General features: G+C 34.9%; 1 protein-coding gene across 4 annotated transcripts in view; it reads right to left on the reverse strand.

The window, feature by feature from the left end:
* Positions 1 to 18,225, reverse strand: part of NKAIN2 (sodium/potassium transporting ATPase interacting 2) — a 537,578-nt gene that overhangs the window by 81,416 nt on the left and 437,937 nt on the right. For all 4 annotated transcript variants that reach the window (XR_007628910.1, XR_007628909.1, XR_007628911.1 and 1 more), the window contains one exon: positions 580 to 780. Coding sequence is in view for 1 of the 4 variants with exons in the window: in XM_050315311.1 (XP_050171268.1) it covers positions 580 to 780 (201 nt within the window). In the remaining 3 variants the exon portion in view is untranslated. The remainder of the gene's footprint in view (positions 1 to 579; positions 781 to 18,225) is intronic.

An 18,225-nucleotide genomic window follows, 5' to 3' on the forward strand; every position in this document is an offset into this window, starting at 1 on the left:
ATTCCTTTGAAATTTTCTGCAGTATAGCAATGGATTCTTATACTCCTAAAAAAGATTTAAGATTTCTGGTTTTGATTTTCATTTATATGCAACATTTTTTGGGGAAAACCTTTCCCATTTTACTCCAGTGCCTATGGATTAATATGGTTAAAGACAAATTGATGAGACTTGAGTCCTACAAACTGATCAGTGAATCTATTTTTACTGTTAGATTTTCTTTTATATTCAATTTGGCTTTCACAACAATATCTGTAACTTGTTATGTCACAAATTATATACTATAGTGTCATTTGAATGTAACCTGCTATCAGTGGCTTGTGGGACCTTCAGTGGTCAAAATGGAGGTCAGGAAAGCAGAGTGTGTCATGTCAGCAGCTCTTAGAACAATAATAAATATGTATGTTGGAGCTTTCTGCATGCAGGTATCTTGAACCAGCTGAAAGAGAACAGAATTTCATAACTAAACTAAGACTTAGAGCCAGGGTTTGTGAATGAATGTCACAACCCTCTGCTATTCTGGTAATGAGAAGAAGAAATCCAGAAAAGGTGGTGGAAGAGAAGTTATCTGTAAACACTTACTGCAAGGAAGATCTGAAGAGAGCTGTGAGCCACCTCTATGTACTGATATTCAAGAAAACACCCCGAGACAGTGATATAACGATGATCCTCTGGTGCCCAGTCTGGTGCTGGGGTTACTGAGGTCACGGTGCAGCCCGGCCCATTCTCCATCCACCAAGAACGATGCATTGAGATATTAAAAGTCAGAATGAGATCTGTTTCCTGCAAAAGAATAAGTGAAGAATTAATGCTTGGGGATGGTATGCCGATCTCAAATGCCTCAGCAAGAGATTTCACAGCATGCACAAAGAAGCCAAGAGCAACAATAAAACTGCACTGTCACATGAAAGTTAGTGGAGCTTGCCTGCTGCAAGCAGAAGTAGCTGTACCTTGGCAGGCAGAAATTCTTTGGAGCAGAAAAATAGTCCTGCAAGACAGGATCTGTTCCTGGACATTATGGTAGCCTAGACTATAGCAGTAATTTCTGTTGCATCACCCATTTTCTTGTAGATACCATAAGGATTGATGGATATGCAGACCTACACAGCAACTCTCCTCTGCTCAGTTCCTAGAAATATGGCCTGTTTTGTTGGTGTGATGTAACCAAACTATACAAGAATCCGAAGGAATCAAAATTTCATAGACTTTGATATGCATGGATCATCTGCAAGGAGTTTTGCCTAATGGACCTGTGGTAGCTCTACTGAAATATTGGAGGAGATGTAAAAAAGGATTCTGTGCATTTTCTTACAGGCAAAACCTCTTTGCAATGCCTCTCTCAGATTTCTCATTTTCTAGGAGCATGTAAAGAAATAGCTAGTGAGAGTTGCCTTGTCTAAAGATTGCTTGGCTTGTTAATAAGGAGGAGCAGAGGCATGCAACCTTTAACACCCATACAGCTAGCGTGATGGAGTAACTAGTCAGCCATGCTTTCCATTAAGATTGAATTTATAAATAGTTCATAAAGGATTAATAAATTATTAATATACATCATAAACAATACTACGAATATTGCTTTCATAAATTATACGTGGTTGCACATTACTTGAGGGTGTTACACATAGTTATAACAAAACTATGGACTCTGTGGATTCTGTAATAGCCTACAGTGTTTACCAACACTTTATGAATAATTTATAACTGTAACCTCATTGTAAAGTGTGACTATCTAGTCTGTGTGCACATGTGCTCAGTCATGCAAAAAAAATTGCTTTTAAGTAATGTCTTTGCAGAGCCAAACTCTCCCCACACCTAACCTACATTTTTTTCAGCCTGTTGATGTCATTAATAATTAAGATTCTCATAAAGATTTTAAAATGTAACTATTTAATTAAGTTTACCGTGCCAAAAGGAATAGAATGCCATTCTGTAGCAGATACACTGTGTCTACACTTTCCTCTCTTCAAAATAGTAATTTTGTCAGTCCCACTTATTTTCTTAACTCATGAAAAGGTAAGTCCATCCAGAGAGGTTTTGGAAAATGTCACAGTTGATCTGTGATTACGCTAGACACTGAAATGGAGCTGAATGTTTTTTCTCTAAGTTGCAGTTCTTCACCAAAACTACAAAAATTTTGTACATTAAAAAAAATCAATTACTGCCCTGCATAAGCACACAGAGATAGCAGATGGCAGGAAGGACCTTAAATATGCATGTGATGAATAATTACCCTCCATTCTCACAACAGTCCAATCCAGCAAATAATAAACTGTACGAGAAAGCGTAAAATGCTTCATATGAATTTAGTCAGGCAATTAACTTCAAGCATTTGAAGGTAATCAAAGCAACAGTGAAAATTTGCATAAACTACACAGATTTTACACAAATATATATATTTATGTATGGCTGTAGGCCTTCATCCCCAACAAACCTCTCCTTTCTCAGGGACTCTACCTGCCAAAGCTATAGACAATGGAAATGTCTGCTAGGCATGTCTTGGAAATTGACATTTTTACCTTATACCCAAAACAGAAAATTATTTTTTGTTCTGGAGTCAGGACCCCTCAAGTAGAACACTGGTCTTCTCACCTGGTGTAAGAAGTTAAAGAATGGGTATCTTTGGACTAACGTTTCTTAAAGTAACATAAGTATTCCTAAATTACTAAAACTGGAATCCATCATGTTATTGTCAAAAGAACTTTCAGCCATTCTAGTTACCATGGAAAATTCTTAACCTCTGGTCTCTTATCAGAGGTGTAGCACAAATGAATAGAACTCATTGTCTGTCTCTATTTTATCACTTGCGATATCTTCAGAAGAATCATGATGGACTAAAAATATTTTATGAAGTGTAGAGAAAGGATGAAAAATGTATTCCTTGAAAAAGAATGGGATAAACTGGCTTGTAGGAACTGAGTGTTATGCATCTGCCAGATGCAGAGAAAATGGATCAGGAGGAACTAAACATAAAAACTCAGAACTGGGATCTGTGGGTAGAAGATCATTGCTCTAGAGACAAATATTTTTTCTTACAAAGGGTACAGTAATCTAAAACTTTACAAGTCAAAAGCACATGTAAATTTCCAAGTTACATGGGGAAATATAATCACACATTCAAGTATTTATAATTATATACGTAAATAAAACTTCACAAAATCTAGCTTTCTTCTATCCCTGAATTTATCCCCAGGTGATTTTCTGAAATAATTTGTAATATTTACAAAATTCCTTTGCTCTCAAATCATCTTTTGGCAGTTAAGTTGAATGTTGTGATTAGGACTAAATAATCCTATTTTGTTCAGAAATAGTCTTTGAATGCTTATTAGTAAAAAAATTACAGACCTTTATCAGATCTATATTCTATTTCTTACTCTGAATAATTAGTGAAATGCTGTGCAGTTTCATTTGGTCATGAAATAGACCTAATATCTGGCACAGATATATTATATTCCTTAATTCTTTATTATAATAATAAAATAGATTCTACTGAAAGCCCCAACGTCAAATCTGAAAGAATTTTGAATAACGTGGTTGAGAAGGTTTTCAAGGAGCAGTTATCACATATTGAACCAGTTAACCAAAAAAAGGTCAACTTCAGAAAGCAAACCAATAAGCAGATATGAAATCTGGTTCTGGTATGATTAGATATCATCCATGGCTCAGGTCCAACTTGAATGGATCAAGAATGATAATCAAATAAGATTTTGACAAGTCAACAAGTAAGTTAGACTCTGTAAATTCCTATTCCCAAAATATATGGGACAAAAATAAATATAGAAGGAGCCTATTAGCTACAAAGTCAGCTACTGCACAGTTAAATCTTCTCAGGTATTAACTGTTATGCACTTTGAACTTACCTATAACCTTCAAGCCACGTTTCCCTACATGTAACCATATTAGCAGAGCAGTTCTTGTTACTCAGTATTGAAGGTCACCCAGCTTATGAAAATGTTTCCCTTAGTGAGAAAACTGCTAAGGACTTGAATCCCCTTGTAGAACTGTGGAAACCAACAAGGGGATGATGTATCTATCATTAACATCTCTTATACTGACAGCATTTAGAAGCTATTTTTGGACAAAGTCCGCTTGCTATTTACTTTGTTCCCTGTTTGAATACAGTTTTAGTGGACATAGACAAAGTCTACACCAGAGCCTGAGGATTTACTATACTCTCCAGTGTATTTGCCGTCTGTTTTCTTTCCAACATCTGTGGCTCAAACTTTGTACAGGGAAATGCAGAAAAATGGTCTGATAAGCCTTGAAGCTATGGAAACTAACAAGAATTGTTGATACACGTTGGGTAAGCCAATATGTTGTTGTTCACAGTCTGTATGTCAAGGAAGATTTCATTATCCTAAATTCAACAAACAACTGCTTCCTTCGTGGACAGACAAATACATCTGTATGGGCTTTATTGCCAATCACTGTGCTTCTTTTGTAAATTCTGCTGGTATTTGTAAAGCTTGTTAATGAAAATTGGTGCATTAAAGTAGATTTTGCTGTTTATCAAGGAGGAAAAAGACAGAGGAAAATATTTAATAGGACATCTTTGCTGACATTCTGAAGATGTGCTGGTATTTGTAGTGGTCAGTAGAAGTACTGCCAGAAAAGGCAAAGCCTGGACTTTGGAGGTCTCAGAGACTCAGATTTCAGAGATTAGGATCTGAGACATCTTCAAATTAAGTCCGTAATTTTATTTCAGCTTAGTTTGTAAAAAATGTTGAGCTCTGATGGTTTTGTGCCTGTGTTTAATACAGTAGATAACAATTTTTGCTGGGGTTAACTGCACAGTATATAACATTTTCTGGCTGAGGACAGCTGAGGACAGAGCATGGCAGCAAAAAGCTTTGTAAGAGATTCCAGAAAAGGAATGCAATCTTCTCTGTAATAAAAAGCACCAGGAGTACAGCAGTGTTTAAAAGGAAAATAGCTCTGTGTATATTGTATTAGCATTAGTACATATTAGTAAGTGTACTATCTCTATGCAGTAATTACACTATATTACTGTTTCAATGATTCTTGTTGGTTGGACCTTAGAGAAGCTGATTCCAAACAGTGCCATGAGAAAAAAGAATTAGCAGTTGTTCAGGGTCATTCTCCTTGAAAGTCCAGGAGATCTCACAGACTCAGGGAAGTTGAATTGTATTGACTTCAATGGTTGTGGCTTGCTGTGTCATGAGAAATGTTTCTTCCATTTTTCTAATTGGAATTGCTGAAATCTCTGCAAACCTGCCAAGCTTTTGTACACCTTTTTTCAAAGGCAACCATGTAACCACTTGTTTCATTTATCAAACTCAAACTAGCAAGAACAGGCTGCTTGGAGACTGAATGATCACACAAGGTTTCAGTGATAAAAGATCTGGGTCTGAAAGCATTTGTAGTTCTGGATGCCTCGGATGCACAGAGGCCTCTACAGGCATTTTTTTCTTCTGTTATCTCACTTATTCCACTAAAACTAACTCCCACTAGGCAGTACCATTTTCTCATGCAAGCAGACCTGTTCCTGCCTAAAGAAAAAAATCTGTCCTCATTGAAGAGTCAAAATAGAGCTTGTCAGCTCTGGTGGTTTGGTTTTGTTTCTTTGTTTTGTTTGTTTGTTTGTTTTTTGTTTGGTTTGGTTTTCTTTTTTGTTGGTTTTTGTTTGTTTGTTTTTCTTTTTCTCTCTGTCGTTTATTTATTTATTTATTTATTTATAATTCACAGTTGATATCCAGGAAATAATTATTGTATAATTATGTAGGGACCATGGATATTTAAAATTTAGCTTGTTCTCTTTTCTGTTTATTATTATTTCTGATTTATTATCCTCACCAATTATTGTATATGTGTAATGCTTTCCCTTTCATTTGAATTTTTTGTTCTTTAATTTCCTCTTGTAAAACAATTTTGTATCAGTATAATTGAAAATTGGATACAGAATTTAATTTACATGTGCCATTAATCAGATAAGATTTAACCAGTCTGAATCTACCCAACAGATTTACTGTCTGAAATTTGTCAGTGAAAATGAGCAAAAATTGTCTCAGTGATAGCTGGTTTTAGTATTCTGTTAAGAAAGTTCCAAATGTATCTTAAGTGATTTTCAATTTACCAGATGCACTTCCAAAGAATTTGGTGAATTATAGATACCAGCATGAAGGAGATGACACAGAAGTCCTGATTTTCTACTCTAAAAAGAAACTAGTGTTATGTTAACAAAATCCTATAAAATAATTCTCAAAAGGCATAGGCACTGCCATACAGAGATTGACATTGTCACTTATTATTCCATTACGTGATACCTATTGATAATCTTATGAAATTATAAGAGCTACAATCAATGTTATCTTAATTTAGATCTCTATATTTTTCTAGTAATTAAATATGTACACTAACACATCTAACAACTTTGATCTTCTCTGTTTCTACTCATTAAAAAAAAAGATACCTGCTAAACTCCAGAATATTGATTTAATCAGTTCAGTGACACCAACATTTTTATTAACACCTTTCTTCATTTTTTTAATCTATTTAGTTCTTCAACTAAACTGTAACAGAAAGTAGAAACTTTCAGCTTGTATTGCAAGCTTAACATGACTGTTACTGTCACATGAATATTACTCTCCCATGAATGTTTTTCAAATTTAAACTGAATATGTTTAGACTAAGAATGTTCTGGGGTAAGATCCACTGATTTTTTTCTTCTGCAGAACAAGAGAATTAAGCCCTTCCTAGTAACCTAATGTTACTTATCATGGGGACTGAGAAGTTCAAGTCACATACAATTTTTAATTTAGCTGTTACACATATTTAGTGAAGATCCTGAGAACTAGAATTTTTGCAGTTCCTTGGAAAATTACTTTCCAGAGGATGTAAGCTTGAGCAGTGAGAAACAAGCACCGCAATAGGCAGCTGAGCAGAGGCACTCACATTGCAGAATAGTAGCTAACTGTGGAATCTTTTTTATTTCTCACTGTGCAGTAATCAAGGATATCATTGTGGAATAGAGAAAATGTATTTAAGGAAATTGAGTTAAATGTAATACCTTGCTTTGAAAAATTACTGTTCTCTGACAAAGACAGCTTGTCTCCAGGCCATGTTAATGTGGGTGTACAGCAGAGAGTTTTCCAGTCTCAGGTGTTCTACACTGCACTATCCTTAGGGTTACCAGATCTTATAAACCAACAAGACCCATTTTTTTCACTGCAAGAGACAAATCTATTCTAAATTTTGGACTAAACTTGAAAGTACAAAAGTGCAATTTAAATATTTACTGTTGTAACTAGCAGATGATAATCCTACAGATATCTTAGAGAGTAAAGTTTCTGCTTTGGGGTGGAACTGAATGGCCTGATTTAGGGCATGGATCCAGAGTTGGAAACAGGGTGGTGGCACATGGTCTCTATTACCACACCGAAGCTGTGTTCCCTGAAAAAAACCTAGCAAAGTATTTTATGATTGAATTAAATTCAGTGTGGTTCTGGATCTGTTTCTGAAGTGAAGGGAATGTTCTGATTGGTTTCCAAACCCTGATTATTCATTTTGAGTTGAAAATGCTTGATTAAACTGGTTTCACAATATATCAGTACCCGATTTTTATGAGTAAGGCATAATGCTTTTAAAGATGTTTTAGTTCATTATTCTCTTGGGATTTTTTTCCCCCCTTTCTTATTTTTAAACAGTAAAGGAGATGTGTCTCTCATCTTGGCTTACCCAGGCAAATACACAGATCAATAGTGCTTAGAATTTTCAGACACAAATATACAAAACCTCTTAATTCTAAATAAAACCCTTCTAAGCACAAGGACACTTTATATTTGGATAGTATCCAAAACACTATGCAGAGCTTTCAGTCAGCTGGGAACACCATCATGCAGGCTGCAACAGAAAGGTCTAGGCCTTGATTAAAATCACAGCATGAGATTATCATCCTTAAAATTCTTCCCTTTTCTAGAATAAATGGTATACCAAGTTACCAAACCACCTCAATAATATCTTTCTTGACCATCTCTGTCCAAGGAAGGATGCAGAATTGTAAGGTGAAGAACTTAAACATCAGAAAGTTTACAGAACGTGTGCAGAAAGAAATTCCAGTTGATGTAGTTTGTTCAGTGTCCCTTGGTGTTGGTTGTTTCTTAGTGCTAGGTAATGTAAAACAAAATGCACGTGTACAGTGATAAACTTATGTTTTCTGGTTCCTATGTTGTTGTTTTTTGGTTTTGTTTTTTAATCAAAATAATTACCTGCCACCTTCAGCCTATACAGAAAACAGTAAGAAGACTTGAAAAGAGCTCTCAGACCACAAAAATGGTGATATTATCCCAGAAGCAGTGTTAGGAAACATAGGATCATTGTAGCGCAAAAGGACTTCCTGAAATACCAGGCTGAGGAGAAATACCTGTTGTGTACATTGTGCTCTATAGTCTAAACATTTCTAGCCAGTAGTGATTTTATATGCAGTAAGATCTCAAAATAATTAAAATGAAGCCTGAATAAGTTTGAAAATTACTAAAAAAAAAGAAAAGTGAAGTCATCTTACTCAGTTTGATTCAAATGTATTTCAAGGTGAATATTTTTAAAAGGATTTATTTCTGTGGGTAGGTTGCAATAAGATAATATATCAATTTAAAATGCTAGTTCTCACAACCTACTTGCATTCTCAGTATGAAATAAAATATCCAGCTTTAATGTTTTGAATTCCTCTGAAGTCAGTAGAAAGGACCCAGCTGAAACAGACTGATAAATATTCCTGAAGGACTCCGAAAAGCTTGTTTTGGGACCTAGATAAGAAGTGGAGCAGCACACCAGACACAGACTGATTATCAGGAAGCAGAGAAGGAGAACTGTGGGCCTTCTCCATGTAGACCTTGAGCTCTGTTCAAGAAATTGTGTGGAATAATGGTACTGCATCAACTATTTCAGACTCTTTCACTATAACTTATTCCACTATTGACCAGGCTGATAGACATCATTATCTACCACTTCAGATCTGAAGCTGTACAACATTTATGTACCTCGAAAATTTGGGCCAATAAAAGAAAAGTCAGATCAGTGAAGACACACAGATACATGCTCAGCATGATGTGCACAAAGCCTGCATGTAGAAGTGCCTACTGCAACACTGCTGAATATTTACAATTGCTGACCATTGGTTTGACACATTTCACACCTAGATGTGACTTTTAGCAATTTTAAGGAATTGCACATCTGCAATCCATCAGGTGACACACCAAAACCTGTGTCACAGTTTTTGATGCCCATGTGTGGCATGAGCTACTTCTGCCTGACCTATACTTAGCCTACAGACTTTAAAAACTACCTTCAGTTCCTGCCTGAAAGATTCTATTTAATTTTTTTAATGAAAAAGACATCTGTCACAGGAACATGTTATATGAGTCTGATAAACTTTAGTTCATAGAGTGTTCATTCATGTCCTTGCAGGTGATGATGGTTATTATTAGAATACCTAAGGCTATATCAGATTTGACAAATCAACCTCTTTTCACTTTACATGAAGTAATTAATTTAGCAGTAGGGGAAATTGCTCTCTCTTTTTCGGGTGTGATACAATGTCACTCAGCATGGGCCACAGATTAGTTTTAGTAAAACTAATTTGATTATCCACTACTGTCGTCTAAGTATGGAAATAATAAGATCTGGCTTATCTTGAATATTGGGTAAATGATGGGATACTTTGTATGTTGGCAGCTTCCTGTATTTGAGTATTATTTTAATTACTTTTAAAAAACAAAGTAAAAACCAGTTTCTCCTGCTCCGGAGCCATAATTCCTTTTTGTTTGTTTGTTTGTTTTTTTTAATGTGTGCCTCAGAAAGAATTTTGAATAATGAGACTACTACCCAGGAAATCCATTTTTAGCTAGTTTTAGCATTCAAAAATGAAAAGCACAAGAATGTGAACCACACTGAAAAAAATAAGTTTTGAAATTTTCATGGGAAAATGTTACAGGTTTTCCAAACTTGATTTAATAGGGTGCTTAGGCTGAATTTGAAATATCGGAAAATGTTAACAGTCCCACTCTCCAGAGTAGATGATATGGGTTAAATCCTTGAATCAGAAATGAAAAGTAAGTTATTCATAAACTTCTATTTTGACAAGTCTCATGGAAACTGACTAAAAAGAAACTTCATCACCAACATTAATAAACAAACTATAATCTCAAACAGGCTGACATTAGCAAACTTTTCAAGTGGGTGTCCTTTCCTCTTGTGAGCTGTTGCTATGACGTGACAATGCCCACCACTGTAGTAAACTGCAGCCTCCTAAGAACAATTCAAAGCCATTTAAAAAGATTCAGTGCATAACTTTGGGTAAATGCATGGGTTTTATTATATTTGCAGAAGCTCACACTGAGGATTAATAATATGATAATACCATGCTAGTTTTTTTTTAGCTAGTATGAAGGAAAGTACCTCACGTATTACAAAAGAAATCGTAGCCTTTGAAGCAAGTTAAGGTACTAATCCCCAGATGAATAGCCTGTTCCCCTTTTTGCATATTGTCTCTGTGGCATGTGATGCTGCTAAAGCATAAGACCATCTGCATATATAAGAATATATCTATTCTTACATATAATGCAAGAACAATTAATTTAAGATGGTTAAATCAACTAAATAAAAAGATCTATTATTTTGCTAATCTTATACTTAGCACTGGTTTGTACAACACATATACCAGTGTGTATAATATACATAAGCTGTAGAAAAAATATGCAGATTCAGTGTGTGCTGTTAACATTTTTAATTGATGGTTCTCTTAGGTGGTAACAAGTAATTTTCCAGGTATCACACTATTTCTTCCTAAAAGTCTTTATATCAGTTTTTGTTTCCTATGATTTAATGTTTTTTTCTCTTACATACAAATATTTTCATCTGGTCTTTTGTGGAAGATATAGTGGTTAACAGATAAACTATGTTATTTAATGATGAAAAAAATGCTGCTTGATATTGTATTTTCCAGGGTAGTCTTGCAGAAACTTTATTCTATTTTTAAGAGATAAATTAAAATTTATATAAAGAGAAATAATACAGACTTTATTAGAATCTAAGCAGACTACTTTTTACTTCGGGTATTAAACAAATTTATAAGAGATATTTTATAAAAGACAACACAGCAAATCTTGTTAATCGAAGAGTAGGATCTGGTACCTGGAAGGCATCCTTAAAAATTAATTCCTAAATCAACTATATTTTAATGTCAGTTCATTGACAGCTCATGTCAGCTATCAACTCCACTGTTGCTGAAGACTTATGTTTGCATGCTTTCCTTCATCTCACAGGGCTGTACAAAAGGGAATATTTGCTTTCAGTTCCAATTTACATTGAGTGGTCCCAAGGCTGTTTGAATGCGAGTGGTCTCTGGCTCTGTGCTCAGGCAGGACCATCGGTAGTTATTTCAATGAGAATGGAGCTCTGGCTGTGGCTGAGCACTGACTGGCAGGGAAGTAGCTCTGAAGGAAGAGACCTGGGGATCCTGGAGGGTAACAACCTTCTGGGCTGTGTTAGAGGGAGTGTCACTGGCAGGCCGAGGAATGTGATCCTTCTGTTCTGCTCAGTGCTGGTGAGAGCACACCTGGAGGGCAGGGTCCAGTTCTGGGCTTCCCAGTAGGAAAGAAACAGACACGGAGTGTAGCCTGTCCAGCAAAAGTTTTTAAGCTAATTACAGACTAGAGTGCAGGACGTTCGAGGAGAGGTGGAGTATTTGGGGCTTTTTCAGCATTAATAGCAAAATACTTTAGAGGATGCTACTACCCATAACAACCTAAAAGGAGGGCCTAGGGAAGGCAGAGACAGGTACCCTTCAGAGGTACACAGCAGGACAGGAGACAACAAACATGAGTTGGAATACAGAAAACTGTGATTATTTTCTAATATTTTTTAGACCATGAGAATGGCCAAAGAGTAGAACAGTTGCTCAGAGATGAGGTAAAAACTCCATCCTTGGAGATATCAAAAGTTCGACCAAAAAAGCATCAGAACAATGTAATTTAATTGGCCCTGCTTTGAGAAAAGAGTTGCAGAAGTTGACCTTTCAACCTGTTTAATTTTGTGAGTCAAAGTGTCTTTCCTTGAAGACTTAGAAGGGTTGTTGCAGTTCTTCAAGAAACAAATAAAACTCCAGCCAACCAACCAGCTAACCAACCAATTGAACAAAAACCCCTAACTCCCAATTACAGAATGGGTTTTCTTCTTGAAGTATGAATATCTACAGGGTATCCCTCATAATCCTACTGTAACATACTGGGGAATGTGGTAGTAGTGAAAGCACAGTATCTGGGAATAAAAAAATAAAAGTACTCAAAAATTTAGGAAATTTATTTCAAAATGTTTTCTGTCTTTTGCTTTCATTCTTTCTGAATCATATCACTGTACTTAGGTATTCATATTTTATATGCAGTCATTTCCTACTGGCTAGCTAAAATTTACTTCAGAAAATCTCTTCAGTATCCAGCCCTGTATCCAAAGACCCTCCAATTTCCAGCCAGGATTAAGAAGAAACATTAGGAGCAATGATTTTTAATGAACATAGCTTGAAAAGAGTACCTAGAACAGAGCTCTATCTCTGTAGACCAAATCAATGACTGAAAACTTTATTTAAGAAACTGATGGGGAGTAGATTTACCATTCTAACTGTAGTGTCTGTGTCAGTTTCTTAAATTGAGTTTTCAGGAGCTGATTTAGCTTGGGGAAATGGAGAAAACAGGTTGAAGTGTCTCTTGGGGCTTTTTATACTAAATTTTTTGTTTGTGTTTAGTGCTAATGCAGAATTAGACGAACTCCACTGTCAAGATGTTAGAAGATCGATGCTTTTATTACTTTGAATTGGAAAGCTGGTATACACAATAGAATAGTTGCAGGGGGAAGAATGATACAAAAACCTCTTCTTTGATTTCATAGTGCTTAAGAATACTGCAAAATGCTGTGAATTGAAAGAAGTGGAGTTCATTTTTTTGGTTAAGGAATAAATATAGTATATCTGATTGTTTAAATTTAGACTTAGCAAAAATATTTTCAAGGAAATGCATATCTTCCCAATGGAAAACTATATAAACTTCAGTAAATCAATTTTTTTCAATATCTATAGAATCACTTCACTATGAAATGCCAGCAATATACCACATGTGCTGTGTCTTTTTCTTTGGAGTAAAACTCTCATAAAATACTTATAAGAGGAATCTTTTGTTTACACAAAGACTCATAACTTTTAGATCAGCATCACTGATTTTTTTTTTCTTTCCTGAACAAAAGTATTGGAAGAATTAATGCTTCCCTGAATTCCCACTACCATAGCAGTTTTCTACAATGTGCATTAGTGCAATTCTGATTTCACTGAATTTGCCCAGAAAAGGCATCAGTAAAGGCCTATATGCTTCCAACCTTAAACAAATGCTTTAATTTAATCTGAAAGATGGATCTATAAAGTATTATCACACTTAAGGCATCCATCTCTTAAAAAAAGAGATTTATTATCAAAAATGTAGAGTAGAGTTATGACTGAAAATAAATATTGCATGGTTAAGTCCTCAAAGGTTAGGAAATGACAAACTCCTTGGTTCTTCCCTAGTGTACCTCATCACTATAATACAGTATTAACTACAAATTTTTTTTCCACCTGGGCTGAGTGCACAGCATCCTGAAAAACTTCCTCATTAAGCTGCCCCATGTATTTTTCAGTCTTTTAACCTGTAGAGACTTACAGCTGAATTCAAGATAACTTAAAAATTTTTTTTTTTTTTTTGACAAAAAATTGACTACTGATAATAGTTCCATTAAATTAATGGGACTCTCACAGCATGTGAGATTAAATTTGTTACACTGATATCAGACATTCAGATAAACACTTTCCAAGACATTAATATATCTTATATATTTATATATGAACTCATTAATATATCTTTCCTTCTTCATGGTGATATTGTTAATTTTTTCATTCTGAGTATAGTTTTCCTGCTGATTTTGGCAAATATACTGTGATTCCTTAGCACACTGGAGAGAATGTCATAAGTTTAACGTTGTCAAAACCATTTTTGTTCTGACATACCCATAAGACATTCTGAAAAAAGGAAAACTATATCCAGAGAGAAAATTCAGTAGTTTATGGTCATATTGGAAAGAAATATGAAGTGATGTTATACTGTAGTCTGTTCTGAGTCCAATTCTAATATATTTTAATTAATTACAAGGATGACTGAAAAGAGAAAAGGCTAGTTAATATAAAATACTGAGAGATTGCAAGTACATTTGAGAAAGGAGTAGCATTCAAAATCATATTGATAAACCTGAGATTTGTCCATGAAAATGCTATTCAGCAAGTACAAGTTGGAAAGTACAATATTTGTGTTGAAATAACTAAAATACAAACACAGAAAAGGCATACAAATACAGTAGGAGCCTGGAGGTTGCTTACTCACAAGGAAGTGGAAACTTATCACAATTCACAAACTCTCTCTATTAATGGCAAGGCTTCAACTCAAAAGACTTCAAGAAAAGTTGCAGACTGACTGGAGAAGAGTCAGGGAGGAGCAATTAGAATGAGCAGATGTTTGAAAACAAGACCTGTGAAGAAAGATAGAAGGAATTGGGGTTTCCTAGCTCAGAAGACTGAGAGCATGACTGGCTGTTGAAAGGAACTTTGGTACCTCTTTCCCTGCCTATAATGGAAATACATCTGTCATTAGCCCATTAGACTACATTGCAAAGACATTACACAGAGGATACAAATTAGATCTTGTGGGCGAAAAGCTTTTGAAGCCAAGGGAGAGGAAAACACTGGAAAGAGCTGACTGAGGACTCTGCATGATCTATTGTTGCTGGCATTTAAGTAAAAGATAGACAAAGTTCTGTCACCTTTTTTTTTCACGTATTTAGACTGGGGACATGAAATAATTGACCTACTGAGTCATTGAGCAATGTGAATCTATGACTCTAATAACTGAAAACATGGTTCTGGGAATACATAATATTTATAAATATGCAACACTTATCACCAGTCATTCCACTGAGATTTGATATAGTTAATTTAATAATTGGAAGTACCTAACACGTAAAGCATAAACATAACTAAATTTAAATATAAGGCTTTTCTCTGGAGTTTTCTAACAGATATGAGCAGTTTCAATGCAAGAAAAGGTAATCCTGTTTATAGAAGGAACTTTAAGTGAATGGCTCTCTATCAAAATTTTCTTCTTTCTTAGGTTCCCAACTTTTGATAGGATAATTCCTATAGTGCTGCACAGTCCATGCTGTGGAACTCTAGAAATAGTATATGGCATGTAAAGGTTGGAATTCATTTCCCTAGCTTTGGTTGTCTACTTCTGAGCTAGTTGCCTATATAGCCATTGGAGGTGAAAGGCTCTTTGAGGGTATGAGTCGTCTTGCTGGGTGTGGAAGTCTTCTTTTCAGTATGAGATGAATCACACCTTGGAGTTCTTTGGCTTTAGAGCAGTTCTAGATGTTAATCCAGAGGTACATATTTGCATTCAATTCAGCTTCATATACTTAAGAAATAAAATTAGAAACATAGATACGCTGTAATACATAGAAATCAGATTAAAAATAAATAATTCTCTCTCTATATATATATGTATAAAATGTGTCGGACAACTACATGTTTTTTGTAGACAGATGTGCTAAAAGGGCACTTCAAATAGAAATACCTGATATTAGAGCAAATATTTGATAAGGCGGAAATTCCTGCATGCATAAAAAAATTGTTTAAGTTTAATATATAATGTGATATTTGCTGTGGAAGAATAATGAAGTTCTACTTGAAAATTAAGATTATTCACTTTGACACACATGTGAGTCCAAAACTTCTGGAGCATTTTGGAAACTTGACATTAACCGGCTATGAACTCATGCAGCATGAGAAATTTGAGAACTACAAGACAATGTTCCTGGAGCTCTGCGATGCTGGAAAACTGATTTCTGAGTTAATCAACTCAATAGTTGATTCATGAGTGCCTGCAGTCTCCAGGAACTGTGGCAGTGCAGTAGTCTGTTTCCAGCCTTCTGCCATCATTTTGCCATGGATGTTCTTCTGTTCTGGATTAAAACTCCAAACTTCAAAACTTCCCCACTGGAACACCAGGTCCTCTGATAAACCTCTTCAAAAGTGGAAAGAAGACAAAAGAAAGATCATGTACACATAATAATATCAAAACTTTCTGTATTATTCATGTTTGGCATCACAGAGTTGATAGTAATAGCAAAAAAAAAAAAAAAATTGCAGGCACTCATACCTAATTCTGTAAAGAGGAATTGGTTTTCAAACTGAAACTACACGACTCAGTAAAAAGAGACAACATGGAAACTTAATGTAACTGGGGTTTTTTGTTGTTGTTTTTGGTGGGTTTTGTTTGGCTTTTTGTTTGGGTTTTTGTTTGCTTGTTGTTTTATTGGGGCTTTTTGGAAAGTATTAGCCTGAAAAGAGATGGTAAATTGCCACAAAGAAAGATAACTCATTATGAAAAGTCTCAGACACAGAAAAAAATGCGTGTATGGTATTAATAATAGGTAGAAAAATAATGCTATAAGCAAGTATTCAAGCATTCAGAGAGATGAAAAGGACAATTTTTATTTGGGAAATAGTGAGATTCTGAAAAAGAAAGTACATTAAGGTTGTTAAAATGTTTTTATTAAATGCACAGAATAGGGATAATAAACGGTTCCAGATTTTCTTTTCCACACCTATACCTGAACTTCCTGAAAGAGCTTGTCTTAATGTTCACTCTAATCTTAAACTGATTTATAGAATACAGCAACACAAATGAAAAATTTTGAAACCAGAAATAACCTGTAGTAGTGTGGAGCATATTTGGTTCAGGTACTATTCAAAAGATTAAAATGTAATGATTTTGAACCTTTGAATTTAAATCCACTTAAAAATAAAATGGTCCTTGATATCTTCTAGATTTTGTGGAGGTGAGCCCACCTAAAATTGATTTACTCTGTGGTTAGTGAGACAGGTAACCATGTAAGCTCAGTTTGTTTTTTTTTTTTAAAACACCTATTTTCCTTGTTTCAAATTTCAGATGATGATTTTCATATATGTTAAATCCTGATACCCTACTCACTATTATTCCAATTCGTAGTTGCCATCATACCTGTTGTCACCTTTATTCTGAATATTTCCAGTCTCTGCTTAAGGTCCTTTGCTACTAGCTGTAACTAGAAGCCAATATTCATGTAATATACCAATGGTTGTAATAGACCCAGTGATTTTTGATTGTGTGGAGAGTTCATATGCTTTTGAAATATTGGTTGTTTCTAGCTTCAGATATTAATCATTGGACTACTATACAGTATGTTCCTCTGATAACAAGCAGATTAAAGTTTATGATTCCTGTTCTACGTGCAAGGGCCCTGTTCTGTTCAATGCTGCAACTCTTTAAATCAGTTATTAGTGTCAGTGTTTGCTCAGTAGTCATGAACACTTTCACTGGTTCTCTGGATACAATTCTATGAAATGGAGTGTCTAGTATTACCACTGAATTATGAATTGAACAATCATACTTTACATTTTCTAGTAAAATTCAGTTCTTACTTTCTTAGAGGTATATTACTCCTCTGGTTAATACAGAGCAATGCATATTCATTTACCTTAAATAAAAACTGAACAATGTGTTCTTTCATCAAGAGCATATCTGAAACATTTTCACTCGTATGAAGGTTTTATAAAAAAATGTATAGAAAAAGATGGACAGTCAGGACTCTGTAAAAAGTGTTACTGTATTATTGTTGGCAGGTAATAGTCAAAGTTATCTTTATTTATCTGATGTTGGAGTTAGAAATCTATTTTGAATTAATCTATCAACTGGTTTCCTTAGTTTAGTATGCAGGGAGAGTATAAAGTTTATTGAAAATACTTATTAAAAAACTCCCTGATGTTAATGTGTTGTTCAGATCATCACAAGTGGATCACTTAAAAACCCCTAAATTTTATGGGAAATCTCTTTAAAATGGGATTTCTGATTTTACTTTGTTCACTTTAATAACATTTGAGTATGAGAATACACATTGGCCTGGAAACTACAGGTTTGGTAAAATAACTTTGCAATCGGACAGATCACAGAATCACAGAATATTCTAAGTTTGGAGGGACTCACAAGGATTACTGAGTCCAGTTCTTAAATGAATGGCCTGTAAGGTTATCAAACCCATGACCTCGATATTATTAGCACCATGATCTAACCAACTGAGCTGTCATAACTCAAAGAAGAGAAAGGTTAC

This window comes from Myiozetetes cayanensis, unplaced genomic scaffold (assembly GCF_022539395.1).
Source record: "Myiozetetes cayanensis isolate MyiCay16 unplaced genomic scaffold, myiCay2020 scf2-11, whole genome shotgun sequence".
Taxonomy (NCBI): Eukaryota; Metazoa; Chordata; class Aves; order Passeriformes; family Tyrannidae; genus Myiozetetes; species Myiozetetes cayanensis.